This window comes from Myxine glutinosa, chromosome 5 (assembly GCF_964187855.1).
Source record: "Myxine glutinosa chromosome 5, kmMyxGlut1.1, whole genome shotgun sequence".
NCBI lineage: Eukaryota > Metazoa > Chordata > Myxini > Myxiniformes > Myxinidae > Myxine > Myxine glutinosa.
The window spans coordinates 157,147,660-157,165,266 of NC_136265.1; the positions used below are offsets into that span (position 1 = coordinate 157,147,660).

Consider the following 17,607-nt stretch of genomic DNA (forward strand, 5'->3'; position numbering starts at 1 on the left):
AGTTTTTTTTTTTTTGTATACTGAATCGAGGCTCGTGAAAGAGCTAACAGTGCAGTATCTGCTTGCATAATGCAAGCATGCCACACGTGTCTCCCTTTAAAGCACATCATTGCACTTTTATTTACATACTAGCCGAAACCCGTGGAACATCCACGGAAGGGAGGATGTGGTGTATGGATAGAGTGTACCATTATGGATGGCATAGGGGATTTGCTTGTCTGAGTAAGAGTTCGGAAGAAAGATGAGAATTAAGAGTGCGTATATGAACAACGTATTTATTGCAATCTACTTAAATGACAACGCTACGATATACTTTTGAAAAATGAATGGATTCGTAATAGGAATCAGCATAGCACCACTCTGGCCACACTGGCGCAGTGGTATGTGTCAATGGAAAGGAACAGCAGTTGAACCATAGACTTTTAAAAAATGAACGGATTAGTAAATCGACTGGAATTAGCCCCATATTTGCGCATTGGTAAGCGTCAATGTCAAGGCAGAGCAGTAGGAATATAACACAATGAACGCAGTATCAGAGGTTGAAATTATTTTTAAACTTCTGGATAAACAATGTTTGGGGTAATAGTCAAGCCTCTGACGACTCCTTGCGTACTCGTATTATCAACCTTGATATACACATCTTTGAACGACCGTGCTCTTGAACATGCCACATATAACTGGCCGTGAGAGAAGACAGGAGCAGGCAAATAGATACCCAGTTTATAGTAAGGGAAACATATGAAAATCTGTTAACTAAATTGTTACCAAAAAATTTCTTCACCAATATGTTTGTAAAGGTGTGTAATAACATGTGTTAAAATGTTGAAGGTCAACTCCCGTGGGAAACCCAGAAAAAAAGCTGTTGAATTCGGGTACCGAAAAATTATTTTCGAGAATTTTTATTTTTTTTATTCGGCCCTTAAGTAACTTATGAGGGGTCAAATAAGGGTTTTTCATGATTCTGAGTTGATTGTTAACATTTATATTTCACCACAGACACTCCTTTGTGGAAAAATAATTTCTAAATATATCTCATTTTCTACTTTGTAGGACATGGAGTCTAGCAATATGGATGAAGACGTTACTCCACCTGTGCTCAATTGCTTCATCTGTGCACGCTCGGATACACCAGCTGAAAGGCTCATACAGGCAACTCCAAAGGGATACTCAACTTTATTGAAACAAGCAGAAACTGTCGAAAATGTTACTGTTGTGGAACGTATGAAGGAGGCTCAAAAGGAAGGAAAACTGAGGTACCACCAGAAGTGTAAAAATGATCTGTACAACAACTTTGTTGCAACCACCAAGAAGTCAGCTCAAGCATCAAAGGCAGAGAAAGAGTCATCAAAGTTGAAGAGAAGACGCACTACTTGTGAGTTCAGTTCATCAACTGGCTGCAGTTCTAGAAGATCACAGTCAGTTGACCTCCTGTATAAGGATGTATGCATTCTTTGCAACCAACCAGCCCAGCTCTACAAAAATAATCCAGCACAAGCTAGAAATAAATACAGAGTGCAGATAATTTGACTGCAGATACACTGAAGGCAAGCTTGCTGAAGACAGCACGGAGTCGCGGGGATGACTGGGGCACTGAAGTCACTGGACGCCTGGAAGGGATCAACGACTTGGTAGCAGAAGAAACACTGTACCATTTGCGATGCAAACTTATGTTTGCGAGAGGTGACAGTTTGTCCAAGACTGATGAGGAAGGAAAAAGGAAGAGAGGACAGAGGAGTATTGATGAGGAGCGAGAGGCAGTTTTTATTGAATTCTGCGAATGGTTAGACTCAGAATTAGAGCATGGGGTAATGAACATGGACCAAGTCCATGAAAAGCTGCAGGAGTTTGATCAGTCACCAGAGAAGAGCCTTTCTTATTCAAAGCATTGGCTAAAGATAAAACTTCTAGAGAAATACGAAGACACCTTGTATTTCACAACACAGGAAAGAAGGGCAGATGTACTCTGTCTCAAAGATGGCACCGACAATATTCTGCGAGTGCATCATGCTAATCTTGACCATGGAGATGAGAAGACTCAGATCATAAAGACGGCACTCAAGTTCATATCCAATGATATTGCCTTGATTGATTTAGGTCCAAAGTCATACCCCACCACACACAGTATGACTGACATCGATAGTCAGCTGACACTTGTTCCTGCAAGCCTTCAGATGTTCTTGAGACCGATTGTCAAGACAGACGAAAGAGTTGCCGTTTGGGGGCAGAATTTTATTAAGGCCTGTCGACCTCGGTCTGGAGTATTGCCACACCAAATGGGGCTTGCCATACAACTTGATCATAGATTTGGGTCAAAATGGATGCTCAACAAGTTCCACCGGCTGGGATACACTGAGTCTTACACGGAGACACAAAACTACAAATACTGCTTCCTTAATAGTAGGAGTGGAGATGATGTTCCAGATACTTCTGGCACTCTTGACACCATTGTGGAGGAAACCGATGAACAGATCAATGATGAGGTTGCGGTTGATGCTGCACTTGAGGATAAATCAGTGATGACAGCCAAAGTGCCAGCCAGTGAAAGTGAATTGTCAAGTAATGATCAGGTGGTCTTTATGGAGGTTGGGGAAACAAACAATGCAGTCACTCAGTTTGTTGGAGACAATATAGATTTAAACATTGTCTCTATTCACGGAAACACTCCCTTTCACTCAATGGGTTGGATCGAAGTCACCTCTCCGGCACCACCTTTGCCAGATCCACAGACAACAGCAGCTTTCCCCCGGGTGAAGTTGAAGGCACTCGACAAAGCTAAGATCCTGAGAGGAACTGAAGTAAAGATTATTCCATTTACGAACAGGAAACAGATAGGAACGAACGCGATCATGTTTCTCCCACTCGCTGAGCTTTCCTCCTCCCTGGCTCATGATCAGCCACTCCTCACTCCAGGTGACACACTCTGGGCAGCGGGGTGGGTGATCAAAGCCAACGATCCTGAGTTCCCACACTCCAACTGGAATGGCTGGATGAAGAGAATCCATGCTAATGATGCAAAGCAGAGCACACAGATCGAGTTCCTCCCAGTTATTGAAGGAGACCCTAATGACCTCAACACCATCTTCACCACTCTGAAAGAGTGCATACGGCGCACTGGGGTCGCTATAGTGACCTTTGATCTTCCGATTTGGCTGAAGGCTGTGAATATAATAAAGCAGGCAAATCTACCCGTCATTCCAAGGTTGGGTGGTTTTCACCTGCTGAAGTCTTATCTTGGATCAATGGGTAACATCATGGAAGATTCTGGACTACTAGATGTGATCCAGTTGATCTATCCTGGAAGTACGACAGCCAACCACATCATGGATGGAGGATGTTTTGACAAGGCAATCCGATTTTCAAGTACATTTACCATGGACGAGATACTACATTGGGTGAAATTCGGTACAACATGTTCTCAAGGAAGGCAGCGGCAGGAGTGATCAAACCAGAGACTCTACCTCCAACAGAGGGTGCAGCTGCACAACATTCACTCCGTGCCTACCTGCAGACCCGGGACTGGATCCTTCTACAGAGCATGTCTCTGAACCCCAGTGACTATGGATGGACAATAGGTGTGCATGGGTATGAGCCAGTTCCAACACTGGACCCCACGGCTCCTGAGGAGCTATTGCAGTTCACGAGCTGTAATTGTCATGGAGATTGCAGCAACCGGCGATGCAGCTGCAAGAAGAATGGGGTCACGTGCATCTCGGCCTGTGGAGTCTGTAATGGCATTACATGCAGAAACTGCAGTCATGATGTTGTTGAGTCTGAAGAAGACATAGACAATGACTGTTGAAACTTCTGACATTGTGAATGAGAAATAACTCTTGAGTATTATATATGTATGTGAAATAAAAGCTACTTTGTGTGTAAATGTAAAAGTGAAAATATAAATGTTAACAATCAACTCAGAATCATGAAAAACCCTTATTTGACCCCTCATAAGTTACTTAAGGGCCGATTAAAAAAAAAAAAAATTCTCGAAAATAATTTTTCGGTACCCGAATTCAACAGCCTTTTTTCTGGGTTTCCCACAGGAGTTGAACTTCAACATTTTAACACATGTTATTACACACCTTTACAAACATATTGGTGAAGAAATTTTTTGGTAACAATTTAGTTAACAGATTTGTGAAATATCTCATAAAATGCCCTTACTATTACGGAATGTTTGGCCCTGGGCTTTATTTATGGTCATTGAATATGTCAGGCGAACAGGAAACTGAGTTCGCTGTAGAACGAAGGGTAAACTGGCATCAGATGGGGCGAGTCTGATACGGGGTATAAGAGCTCGTTGTCCCTGGTGGGCACCTGTTAGTCCAGCCAAGGTCTTCTCGTGGAAATAAAAGAGGATACACCATGGGGTCCATATTAGAAGACATGTAAGAAATATTGCGAGGAGCATCACCACGTGGGTACACAACAATGTCTCTGTTTGGAGGTGGAGCACCATTGTCACTGACGACAATAACAGCCACTTCGTCATGACGGGGCTCGTTGTAGCGGCGCTGGTCACCACCCAGCTTCATGTACATGGTGACGCTTGTTGGAGGGGTACCACGTTCAGCGGCCTCTCTTGCTTGCGCCTGTTCAACTTGACGCATATTATCGGCAGTTAATCGGATGCTTTTGGGCCCCAAAGTCGACTAATTCAGATTTTTCGAGTATGGCCGTACGTGATAAACAAAGAACGCGGTTGGAAGAAATTATGGTAAACCCACCTGATGAGGTTAGCGTACACCGCGATCGATGACACCGGCACAAATGCATGCTCAGGATTGTCCACTCAGTGGACGGCTTGCTGTCGCCTTCGACTGTCCAATCAGCAGACGGCTTGCTTCACCTTCACCCAGCAGACGCCAATAAGATGGCGTCGTATCGGCAGTTAATCGGATGCTTTTGGGCCCCAACGTCGGCTAATTCAGATTTTTCGAGTATGGCTGTACGTGATAAACAAAGAGCGCGGTTGGAAGAAATTATGGTAAACCCACCTGATGAGGTTAGCGTACACCGCGATCGATGACACCGGCACAAATGCATGCTCTGGATTATCCACTCAGTGGACGGCTTGCTGTCGCCTTCGACTGTCCAATCAGCGGACGGCTTGTTTCGCCTTCACCCAGCAGACGCCAATAAGATGGCGTCGTATCGGCAGTTAATCGGATGCTTTTGGGCCCCAACGTCGGCTAATTCAGATTTTTCGAGTATGGCTGTACGTGATAAACAAAGAGCGCGGTTCGTAGATCATAAATCCTTTAGTGGCCGGGTCACTGGGTGCGGCGTAAAAGGGATAACAAAGTCGAGTCCTTACGCTATTATTATATAGACTAGCCGAAACCTGTGGAACAGCCACGGAAGGGAGGATGTGGTGTATGGATAGAGTGTACCATTATGGATGGCATAGGGGAGCGCTCATGGGATCTTCTTCTTCCGTTAAGCTCCAATTTTTTCTCTTTAAGTTTAGTCAAATCAGTCCTCTCTGCTCGAAGTGCTCAGGCCATGCCTTCCCGCTCTCATACTTTTATTTCCGTTCGGTGTAGAAAGAGATTGACATATCGTTCGTCTGTTTTCAGCTCATTATCTTTAAGCTTCCTTACGTCTCGCCACCTGCTACACCTCTCTGAGTTACGAGGATTTATGCAACGCACCCCGAGTATCGCAACATCACTCCATTTAACTTTATTAAAATGACGATAAAGACGTTTCCTTATATATCCTAATTTAAAATGTTCAAGGGAATAAAAAGACCATTTGGTTCACACCACCCATGTTCACACCACTCGACTGTCCAATCAGCGGACGGCTCGCTTCCCCTTCGCCCAGCAGACACCAATACGATGGCGTCGTAAGATGGCGTCATATCGGCAGTTAATCGGATGCTTTTGGGCCCCAACGTCGGCTAATTCAGATTTTTCGAGTATGGCTGTACGTGATAAACAAAGAGCGCGGTTCGTAGATCGTAAATCCATGAGTGCCGTGGGCATCGGGTCACTGGGTGCGGCGTAAAAGGGATAACAAAGTCGAGTCCTTACGGTATTATTATATAGATAGTAAAACATAGAGGCAATACCCCTGGCGCTCACCTGGTAGAATAAACAGTATAGTGCCCTGACTAAAGGTATTTTAAACCAATTTCAATGGTTGCTAGAAGACAGGGAAGCATGTAGAACCATACTAACATAATCATAAGACTTTAAACAAACAAACAAACAAACAAATACCTATTTTGGGGGGCCCTCCCGGCCCTCCCCGCACTCGCCCAACCCTATACCTTCGAAGACCCTAATTTTTCTAATGCCTTGACCAAACTTTGGTACATCACAGGTGATGAAGGTTGTGGTGAAGTTTCATCGGAATAGTGTGTGTAGTTTCAGAGAAAAAAGCAAATATCTATTTTTGGGGGTCAAACATGAATCCACTTTGACCCGGGAAACCGCCTTAGACCCCGATTTTTTTTAATGCCGTGAACAAACTTTAGTCACAACACAACAAAGAGAATTTGTGCCAAATTTGGTCGCAATCCCAACAGCAGTTTCGGAGAAGAAGTTTCGAGTGTTTACGGACTGACGGAGGGACGACACGCCATCACATAAGCTCCCCTGAACTTCGTTCCAGGTGAGCTAAAAAATGTTATCAAATGTACCAAGTAAGTACATTGTACAGATCTGATAATTGGTCATCTTAAGTTTTGAATGCAATTCGTTAGAATCATTCTAGCTGTGTGCATGTTGAGCATTTCCACTTGCACTGACCGTCAATCAATCATGAGCATGCCATGACCAACCACTAAATTAACAAAGTACCACCCATAGTACAGACCATAAGATCTGCAGGACTACCTTAACTTCTGTCGACAAGATGATGATGATGATGATGATGATGATGATGATGTTTATGATGATGATGTTTTGTTTTTAAAAGTGTGAAATGAATTGTGCTGTTGCGATGCTTTATCTAAAAGTTATTATTTTCCTTAAATATTACATTATAGTCGATGAAAGCACATTGCAAGTCCATTCGTTTACAGTTTGCACCCAGAATCTGCCCGTTGGTTGCTGCTTCAAGGAAGACATGAAGAAGCATTAAAATTGCTTAAAAGGGTTGCGAGAATAAACAGAAAACAATTGACAGAAGCCGACTTAAATATCCAAGTGAGTCAATCAATTTTCTTGTGCTTCCTACATTAAGACCTAAACGCTTGTTGTACACCGCTCCTTTCCTATGCCATCTCCAGGCGTTGCATGACGTCATCGCCGGGCACCGAAGGGGGCTCGGCGATGACGTGCGCTGAAAGGGAGTACTCAGTTTTCACTCCGGTTTCTTTCTTTCTTGTTTGTTTATTTGTCCGGGCGATATCTCAGCCATCCTTTGAGCTCGGATGCTGAAATTTGGCCACAATAGTGAGCACGTACTTTGGCAAAAACATATTTTTGGTTTTTTGATTAATCCATTAATTGATTAATTACTTAATTATTATCGATTAATTAAGTACTTATTTATTTCCTTTCTCATCTGGGCAATATCTCAGGCACCTTTTGAGATAGGAAGCTGATATTTGGACATGACAATAACCAAGTGATTTGACTGTAAACGGTATTTTTGATTTATTGATTAATCAATAATTAATTGATTAATAATTATTTATTGATTAATGAATCATCAATTAATTATTTAATTTTTTCCATTTAATGACATTTAATTAATTTTCAAAAAGTTACAGCTTCGGATGAAACTCTGGTGGTTGAGATATGCTATTAGCCAATTGATAAGAAATTATTTTATGATTACCGTTTATTGATTTAAATGATGCAATTAATCAATCAATTTTTATTGCACACCTCTTCCTCCCAATACCATCTCTATGTGCTGCACGTTGGCATCGCCGGCAATGTGTAGTGCACTAAACGCGCACCGGAGGATGTTATTTATTCATTTGGCATGGGGGGGGGGCGGTGTACTTTGAATGTAGCTGTAGTTGTTGCAATTATCATTTTGATTTGAATGTTTCCAATTTATCATTGTAATCCAATTTATGCATAATCATTGTCATCAAAACTTGAACAAATAGGTGTTAAAAAAAGAGATGGAGAAAGAGAAGAATATTCAGTCGGATCACTCGTCCTCTCCATTGGATCTGCTCCGAGTAAAAGAGCTGAGAAAACAAACATTCGTGCTCAGTATTTCATGGTACGTCGTTTCTAAAATTTAAGGCGTTTTTTTTTTGTTTGTTTTTTTGTTTTTAAAATTAACAAACTGTCATAATTTAATGTTCACTGTTATTCTGATGAAGGAGGTACAAAGCACTAAACGTTTATTTTATACCCATCCAAGGTTTACCATCCTCTTTTGTTACTATGGAATTGCTCTGAATCTTGAAGTGATCAAAATCGATATATTCCTTCTCTTGGTCATTTTTGGAGTCCTCGACCTGCCAATGCTGCTTGTATCAATGGCAATGATGAGCTACTTTGGTCGCCGCATTGTTTTGTGTGGGTTGTTGCTGATTTCGAGCTGCACTTTCTTTGCACTCACTTTGATGCCTGCAGGTAACATGAAATTGTTACGATTGTGGTTGTTTGCTGGATAATTGAGAGATGGCCTCTTTGTTGTGACACAAATTATCATGTGGTTGTATTTCCGTTACAGATCAGCTTGTTGTACGTGCAGCTTTTGCAGTCATTGGCAGAATGGTGATTGCAGCTGAGTTTAATGCGATTATGTTACTTACTGGGGAATTGTACCCTACTGTCGTCAGGTGGGTACGGACCCTCGCATAACCGGCACTGCAATCGGGGATGGATTTAAGGGCGCCTTGGGCACCGGGCGGCAACCCAACCATGGGCCCTCCTACTATCCTATCCTGTAGTCAGAGTGCATTATGTAAGATGGAGAGTCAAATGCACAGGGTCAAATTCAGGTCAGGTCTAGATCTCAGGACATGTTCTTATCGATACCATGATGATGCTCATTTAATATTGTTGCGGTTTTGCAATTAAGAACGAACCCCCTATAGTTAATTACACGACAACATGTAGCCTGCAGTAGTCAGTTATTTCTTATTAAATGTAAAGATTAGCTCCCTTCCCATTGTGTAATAATTAAACGAGATATGCATTGAGTTCAGGCAGGATACAAACCTTCGTATGGTTGAAGAAAAAAGACGTGGTGATGTGCAGGTAGGCGTGGCTAAAATTACAGTCCAAGTGATCAACCACAGCTGTGGTAGGCATGGCTAAAGGAACAGCCCACGTCACTAACGAGCAGCCAATGAGAGGTCATGGACACGTGAACAACCAATCAGGTCTGGACTCTTCCCCAGCAAACTATGCCGGCAATCTATCAGCATTGCCCTGGCTAATGGGAGCCTGTGGAACATTCTAGGAAGGTTTTCGACCTGATATAAACCCTATGTCCATCGCACTTCTCGCTCTCTGCTCTCTCTGCTGCCCTCTTTCGTTGTCGACCTTCGGGCTGGCTGTCCAACGTGCTGGTTCTTCCTTCCTGCGCTGAATTCATCTGAGCTGGGTTGTCGCCTGCGTTGAGTCGTTCGCCGGCGGGGATCGTCGTTCGTGCTGACTTGGACACGGCGGCTGGTCCTGTGGACCTCCTTCAAGCTGCGCGCCCTAAATGGTCCATGAGCTGCGCGCGGAAGCAGGCAAACCCAAGTCCACGGCTGCACGTTGCTCGGTACGAGTTAACCTGTGTGATGCATTCACCAGTGTGTGTGCGCAAGCTGCCTGTCGGGATTTAGGCTAGGTAAGAATTGATAAGCCTGCCTCTCGTCCTTTATCTGTGCTTTTTGTAAATAAAACGTGTACATTTTTTCCCCCTTTAAAACCTGTTCGAGTACGTCTTTTCCCCCATTGGACCAGCATAGCCCGAACCGAATTTGACTTGAATTAGGCCCATAAATCACGCAGGATAATGCCGCGACCCACACCGTGCGATCCGCTCGGCACACCATAAGGTGTGGGAACACGAAGGTTCAATCCCTGGTCTTCCCGGCCGTGTGGTCTTGCAAGGTATTCAGGTTGTGACCGCTAACCCTTCGACCCGTGACAGGGAGATTGGCAATTGAAGTTGCTTCGCAACCCATCGACCACGAGTTTAGTCGTGGCTGGCGGCCCGTGGACTCTGTGTATGAGGTGAACCCGGGACTTCACCACCCCTCCCCCCCCCCCCCTAGTACGTCGACAGAACCAGGATCCACAACAATATCTTATTATGATTTTTAAAAAAACAATGAAACCCTATATAATAAACAAGAACACGTTAATGAAAAAAAATGTTACATTTTGAAATTATATCGATATTAACATCAATTTAAGACCAGACAGCACAGTTTATTTGTTCGACCATCATTTGCCATGTACATTGCCCTCCATAAGTGTTGGAACAGTGAAGTCAAATTTGTTATTATTGCTAAATACTCTAAAAAATTTGGATTTGAGATCAAAGATAAATATGAGGCACAAAAGGTCAGCTTTTATTTATTGGTATTTCTATGGATATATATTCCACAATTGTAGAATAATCACTTTTTATGTTCTGTCCCCACATTTTAGGTAAGCATAAGTATTGGAACAAATGACTGACGAGTGTTTCTTGTTGCTCAGGTGTTTCCTATTGCATTGATTCATTGTTCACACATAAAAGAGCTGTGAATGTCTTGTCTTGGTTTTAGCCTTTGCTTTTGCCTTGGGAGTCTACCTTTGGACTCAGGAGGCATAAACCAACATAAAGACCAGAGAACTGTCTATGAAAGAAAAGCAAGCAATTTGGAAGCTGAAAGAACAGAAGAATTCAAATAGAACCACAGCACAAAAATTGGGCAAAGGAAATACAACAATTTGGAATATCTTGAAAAAAAGAAAGAAACCACGAGTGTACTTAGCAAAACACAACAGCCAGGTCGGCCAAAGAAAACAACTGCAGGTGATGACAGAAACATAGGGGCAATACCCCTGGGTGTTCAGCTTTTTTTATTTTTTTATTTTTTTTGTATACAAGTTCGAGGCTCGTGAAAGAACTAACATTAATCACACAAAAAGTCAAACCGACACATAAAACACAAAATAAGGGGAGCGGTGGACAAGATGGGGAGAGAGCGGGAAGGACACAAACACAACATTTGAGAGCAGGGACATCGAGAGAAATGTGGGAGGGAGAGGGCTTGGGGGGGAGGTGGGAGAGGTATAAAACATATGAACACTGCAAGGACTTCCAGGAAAGAAGTTGGAATTTCGAAAAAGTGTATCTGGGGTTAATTAGCGGGGGTAGAAAAAATCAAGGTTTTGGATGGGGGAAGATAAGAGATGGTGGTGAACAGCTGTTTTAAAGACCTGGAAGGAGGAATGGGATTGAAGGGAGTGAGGGAGTTTGTTCCAGACGTGGGAGAAAAGGGTAATGAAAGAGTGAAGGTGAACAGAGAGCCTAGATTTTGGCAGTTTAACCATAAGAGGGTTGCTGGCAGATCTTGTGCGACCTGTAGGAATATTAGGGGGACAGAGCACAGAGAGAGCTGGGGGGGCAAGGCCAGAGAGGAGTCGGTAGAAGACAGAAAGACCACCAACCTGCCTGCGTTGAGTGAGTCAAAGGCCCTCGGAGTTTGCTTCATCGCAGGAGATTCCAATGATTCTGAAAGCTTTGGTTTCAACAGCGTGAAGCCGAGCTAGGTTTGAGGCAGGAGCACCGGCCCAGAGGGGGGAAGAGTGTTCCATTGAGCTGCGGATGAAAGCCTTGGATGTGGTGAGGAGCTCAGGTGTGCCAAGGAAGGACTTCGCACGACGGAGGATACCCATTGCCCAGTCGGCGACTGGCTTTGGAGGACAGCTTGGAAATGTGGTTTTCCCAAGAAAGATCATGGCAGATAGTGAGACCCAAAAGCTTGAGCGACCGAACTTCTTGGAGAGGATTGTTGGGAAAGTAGATGCGAGGGTTTTCCAGTCGGTCTTTTCGGAGAGACATAGTAAGAGTGTGAGCTTTGTCAGGATTGAAAGACATGTTCCACTTGTTTGACCAGTCTGATTTTCTCCAGGTCTGCAGAGAGTGAGGAGGCTGCAGACTGCCGATCTGAGGGACGAGGAATGGAGCGGCAGATAGTGGAGTAATCAGCAAAAAGATAGAGAGGATTTTCCAGAGAGTCGGAGAGATCATTGGTAAAGACGAGAAAAAGCACAGGGCCCAGAACACTATCTTGGGGAACTCCAGCCAGAACAGGAAGGGGAGATGAGAGAAATCCATTCAGTGCCACACGTTGCCTATGACCAGAGAAGAAGTCCACAAGCCATGCGTGGAGATTTCCATGGATACCATAGGAGGAGAGTTTGGTGAGCAGAGCGGGGTGCCAGACCGTATTGAAGGCACGTGATATGTCAAGGGAGACAGCTCTGATTTCCTGTTTGGCATTGAGGACCTCCATCCATTGTTGAGACAGCAGAAGCAACATGTCCTGAGTAGAATGACCTCGTCTGAAAAGAATAAACAGTATACTACACTGACTGAAGGTATTTTAAACCAATTTGAATGGTTTCTTGAAGACAGGGCAGCATGTAGAATCATACTTTTTTTTTTTCTTTTTTTTTTCATACTAACATACTAATCTTTTTTAACATACTAACATACTAACATAATAACATACATACTAACATACTAAACAAACTAACTTTTTCATACTAATCATACTAACATAATCATAAGACTTTACACAAACAAACCAAAAAATACCTATTTTGGGGGGCAACCCCTTACCTCCCACCCCCATCCTGTATACCTCCCAATTTTTCTAATGCCTTGAACAATCATTGATACATCACGGGCGATGAAGGTTGTGGTGAAGTTTCATTGAAATTGTGTATGTAGTTTCAGAGAAAAGAGCAAATACCTATTTTGGGGGGCAACCCCCCAGTAGACCCCTCACGGCCCGATTTTTTAAATGCTGTGAACAAACTTTGCTACATCATGGATGATTAAGGTTGTGGTCAAGTTTTATCAGAATTCCGTGTGTATATTCTGAGAGAAAAGCAAATATCTATTTTGGGGCAGAACCCCCCTACATTCCCTCAAGGCCCAATTTTTTTTAATGCCGTGAACAAACTTTAGTCACAACATAACAAATATCATTTGTGCCAAATTTGGTCGCAATCCCATCAGTGGTTTCGGAGAAGAAGTTTCAAGTGTTTACGGACGGACGGATGACGCGCCATCGCATAAACTCCCCTGAACTTCTTTCCAGGTGAGCTAAAAATCATCAGGACTGTAAAGAAAAACCTAAAACACCAGTCAGTGACATCACCAACAACCTCCAGAGTGCAGGGGTGAAAGTATCACAATCTACTGTTCGTGGAAGACTTCGATAGCAGAATTACAAAGGCTACACCGCAAGATGCAAACCTCTCATCACCAAAAGTAGAAAGGACAGATTCGAATTTGCCTATAAACCAGTACACCAGTACCCGTACACCAGTACAGTGGTGAGTCAGTGAGTTCTGGAACAAAGTTTTATAGACAGATGAGACCAAGATAAACCTTTACTTACCAAAGTAATGGAAATGCGAAAGTGTGGAGAAAGGAAGGGACAGCATATCATCCAAATCATACTACCTCGTCGCTCGTCTGTAAAGCATGGTGGAGTTAGTGTCATGGCTAGGACTTGTATGGCTCCCTCTGTAAGCGGCTCACTCATCTTTATTGATGATGTAACTATTGATCGCAGCAGCAGAATGAATTTGAAAGTGTACATGATTAATTTTGAGGAGCTCCACCACCACAGGTGATGGTTTCGTTCACAGGGAATACAAAACGGAGGGTTGAAGTTGTTGCAGAGATACCTAAATTCTACCCCCTTTTACAATGCAGATAATGAAAAAAACTGCCAGGCAGCTTCACGTCCCCATTTGTTACGGGTTTTTGCGGGAGGGGAGTAGATGAAGTTGGGAACCCTTTCATTTCTTGTCAAGTGCAATTTTCGTGAACTGCATGTGCCATTTTTAACAAATGCATCTTTGTTTGCAGGCAAAACAGTTTGGGCTTTATGACCACCATTGCACAAATTGGCACCTTGATGGCCCCGCTGATTATACTGTCGAGAGACGTGTACGTGTTCATCCCAGAACTAAGTTTTGCTCTTCTTTCAATGATTTCTGGGCTGTTGGCATTAATGTTGCCAGAAACGCTGAATATAAACCTACCAGATACCATGGAAGACCTGATACGACAAAGAAAGCGGTAGTTCAATAATTGCTTCCATAAATGATCTTTTGTTTTGGTAATGTAATGTTGTGAAAATCAAATACAGGAATTTTTTATGCATTAAATTTTTTTTATAATATATCTAGATAATATGTTGGAACCCATCTGTGGATCGGTCCCATCGGCCGATGGGTCTGACCCATCTGTGGATGCACGAGAAATGACAATGCAGACCCATCGGCCGATGGGTCTGCGCCATCTGCGGATGTGTTGTTCACCTTGAAGGAATGTGTATGCATCAATGGTGGATGAGTATGTTTATTTGAACCTAAAAATATTATCTTATTTTTATCTTATCGACAAACGGTTATCGACAAACCACATGTCACGGACTGCTTTATAAACATTTATGACATCAATTGCTTATTTTTAGGTTCAAATAAACATACTCATCCACCATTGATGCATACACATTCCTTCAAGGTGAACAACACATCCGCAGATGGCGCAGACCCATCGGCCGATGGGTCTGCATTGTCATTTCTCGTGCATCCACAGATGGGTCAGACCCATCGGCCGATGGGACCGATCCACAGATGGGTTCCAACAAATATACAGTATAATACCCCATGTAACGTTGCTCCGATTAATGTCATTTCATTAGAGCATTGTTTGAAATACAGCACTGCATACAGAAATATATATATATATATATATATATATATATATATATATATATACATGGTCAAGGCTCGTGGAGGAGCTAGGACACAGAACAGAGCAGGACACATCACAAATGGAACAGTAGGAGAAAGGGGAAACACAAATAGCTACTACTGAAAAAATTCCACGAGCCGGATCCGGATCTGGATCGTCACCAAAATTGAACAGATTCTTCGCTGTCACACACACAACCCGTACACCAAGTTTCCTCCAAATCCATCCATAACTTCTTGAGATATCCTGCTATGTGTTGGTTTAGCACTATCTCTCAAAGGTGAAGAATCACTTAAAAATTAAATGATTCTCATATCCGAATCCATATTCAGATCTTCACCAAAATCGAATCGAATCGTCCTTGTCACACACACAACCGGTCCACCAAGTTTCGTCCAAATCCGTCCACAACCTTTTGAGATATCCTGCTATGTATCGTTTTTGTCCCTATCTCCCAATGGTGAGGAATCACTTTAAAAATTCTAGTAGCCGGATCCGAATCTGGATCTTCACCAAAATCTAATCATTTTGTCCTTGTGACTTACGCTACATCTCTGCCAAATTTCGTCCGAATCTGTCGACAACTTTTTGAGATATCTTGTTCACAAAAACAAACAGAAAAACAAACAAACAGGCAGACAGACAGGGGTGAAAACATAACCTCCATCCACCTTTGGTGGCGGAGGTAATAAGAGTGTTTGTGAATCATTATCTTATAACCTGGAAAACATATTACTTACAGTTTTGTAACAGGTCATATACTTTGACCTAATAAAAAACAGGGTTCCCCATGTGTGAATTGATGAGAATTTTTTCTGCAGATACAGGCCAATCATATCAAGCATTTAGCACCAAAATAGGGTTATTATTGAAAATGTCTGGGTTGGGCTATTTTCATGTCAATTCTACTTGCACTACTGAATTTGTTGCCAGGTCCCGTTGGATATCTTCTGCAGCATTTGTGGAGTCACCTGTGCAAAATAAGCCACGACTGCAGCGCACAATTATTCAACGTCCTATACCAGTTTATCAACACTTTCTCCTTGAAGCCCACAAAGAATTGTCCAGAATCGTTAGACCTAAAATACGTGGTTGACACATCAGAGGAGCTGGCGATGTTCGTGATCCATGCTCAATCCAACTTTGATGAAGGAACTGAGATGGTAACATTCTCTCCTGCCACTTGCCTTGCAATCCTTAAACCCTCCACAACTGTCTGCTCTGTGCTGTGCGAATGAACCAGCTATGGCCATCCCATGCCTTGCCATCAGCTTCACCAGCTCTTGATCCTCTCTCTTCTTTGTTCCCCAAACAAATTTACCAACACGCTTCCGTTTCTGCTTCCGGTTCCTCTGGAGAGGTAGCGTCCTTCGAACTCTCCACATCATCAAAGTTTAAGTATTTTCCCATTCGTGTCTTTGTCAAATTTCCACTCGTTATTTCATTACCTCCACCACCAAAGGTGGAAGGAGGTTATGTTTTCACCCCTGTCTGTTTGTCTGTTTGTTTGTTTGTGAACAAAATATCTCAAAAAGTTGTGGACGGAGTCGGACGAAATTTGGCAGAGATGTAGCGTATGTGACAAGGACGAAATGATTAGATTTTGATGAAGATCTGGATTCGGATCCGGCTACTAGACTTTTTCAAGTGATTCTTCACCATTGAGAGATAGGGCCAAAAACGATACATAGCAGGATATCTCAAAAACTTGTGGACGGATTTGGACGAAACTTGTTGGACAGGTTGTGTGTATGACAAGGAAGAATCAATTCAATTTTGGTGAAGATCTGAATATGGATTCGGATATGAGCATTATTTTAATTTTTAAGTGATTCTTCACCATTGAGTGATATGGCCAACCAGGCGGAGGTGTGCTCTCCACTGAGTTCTGTTCTAGTTGTGTATGTGTTACTGTGTGTTTCTCGTTCGTTTTGGTTTGTAATTCGTCCAAACTTGTGTGCAATTAATCGATTTCTTTTCGTACTGTGTGCGCGGCCTGGTCTCTCTAGGCTTCCCTCCGCCTGTCGGTATTTTGTAAATTTAAGTTCTTTCCTTCTCTGTATTGATTTTTTCTTTGTTTTTTCTTTTCTCCCCATACCTCCCTCGAACATGTTACCCTTTATCTGACGTTTAAATACAAAAATTTATATATACATATATATATATATATACATATGTATATATATATATATATATATATATATATATATATATATATATATATATATATATATATATATATATATATATATATATTATTTCTTTCTCTCCTTCTCACCTCTCCAGCCGATACTCACCTTTCCAATTCTAGTTTACGTCCTTGTTCTCTACTGTTGTACTGTTGTTGTGCTTGTGTGCTTCCCTCTCTCTCTCCATCTCTTGTCTTCCGCTCCCTGCATTGTATGTTTTATGTGTCTGTGCATGTTTTCATGTTCAATGTCCACTCATCCACTCATCCCAACTCTCTCTTCCTCATATGTGGTGACTTCAATTGTCATCATGCCACCTGGTTGGGTGTGGGTTCCTCTCTCACCAGTCATGGCACCTCAGCAAAGGACTTCTGTGACTCACTGGGATTGACACAATCTGTCAATTTCCCGACCCGGATCTCAGCCAATGGAGTATCTTCTCTTCTAGACTTGGTTATGACTAACTTCCCTGCTAATGTCTGCTGCTCTTCTTCTGCTCCAATCGGTT

At 42.7% G+C, this 17,607-nt stretch overlaps 1 protein-coding gene across 5 annotated transcripts in view; it reads left to right on the forward strand.

The window, feature by feature from the left end:
- LOC137426891 (solute carrier family 22 member 6-B-like) overlaps positions 1-17,607 on the forward strand; it is a 110,730-nt gene that overhangs the window by 86,546 nt on the left and 6,577 nt on the right. For 4 of the 5 annotated variants that reach the window (XM_078778903.1, XM_078778906.1, XM_078778904.1 and 1 more), the window contains 5 exons: positions 7,031-7,154; positions 8,072-8,190; positions 8,335-8,549; positions 8,650-8,758; positions 14,017-14,229. In XM_078778903.1, coding sequence (XP_078635029.1) covers positions 7,031-7,154; positions 8,072-8,190; positions 8,335-8,549; positions 8,650-8,758; positions 14,017-14,229 — 780 coding nt within the window. The remainder of the gene's footprint in view (positions 1-7,030; positions 7,155-8,071; positions 8,191-8,334; positions 8,550-8,649; positions 8,759-14,016; positions 14,230-17,607) is intronic. The other variant, XM_078778905.1, reaches the window with a different exon arrangement.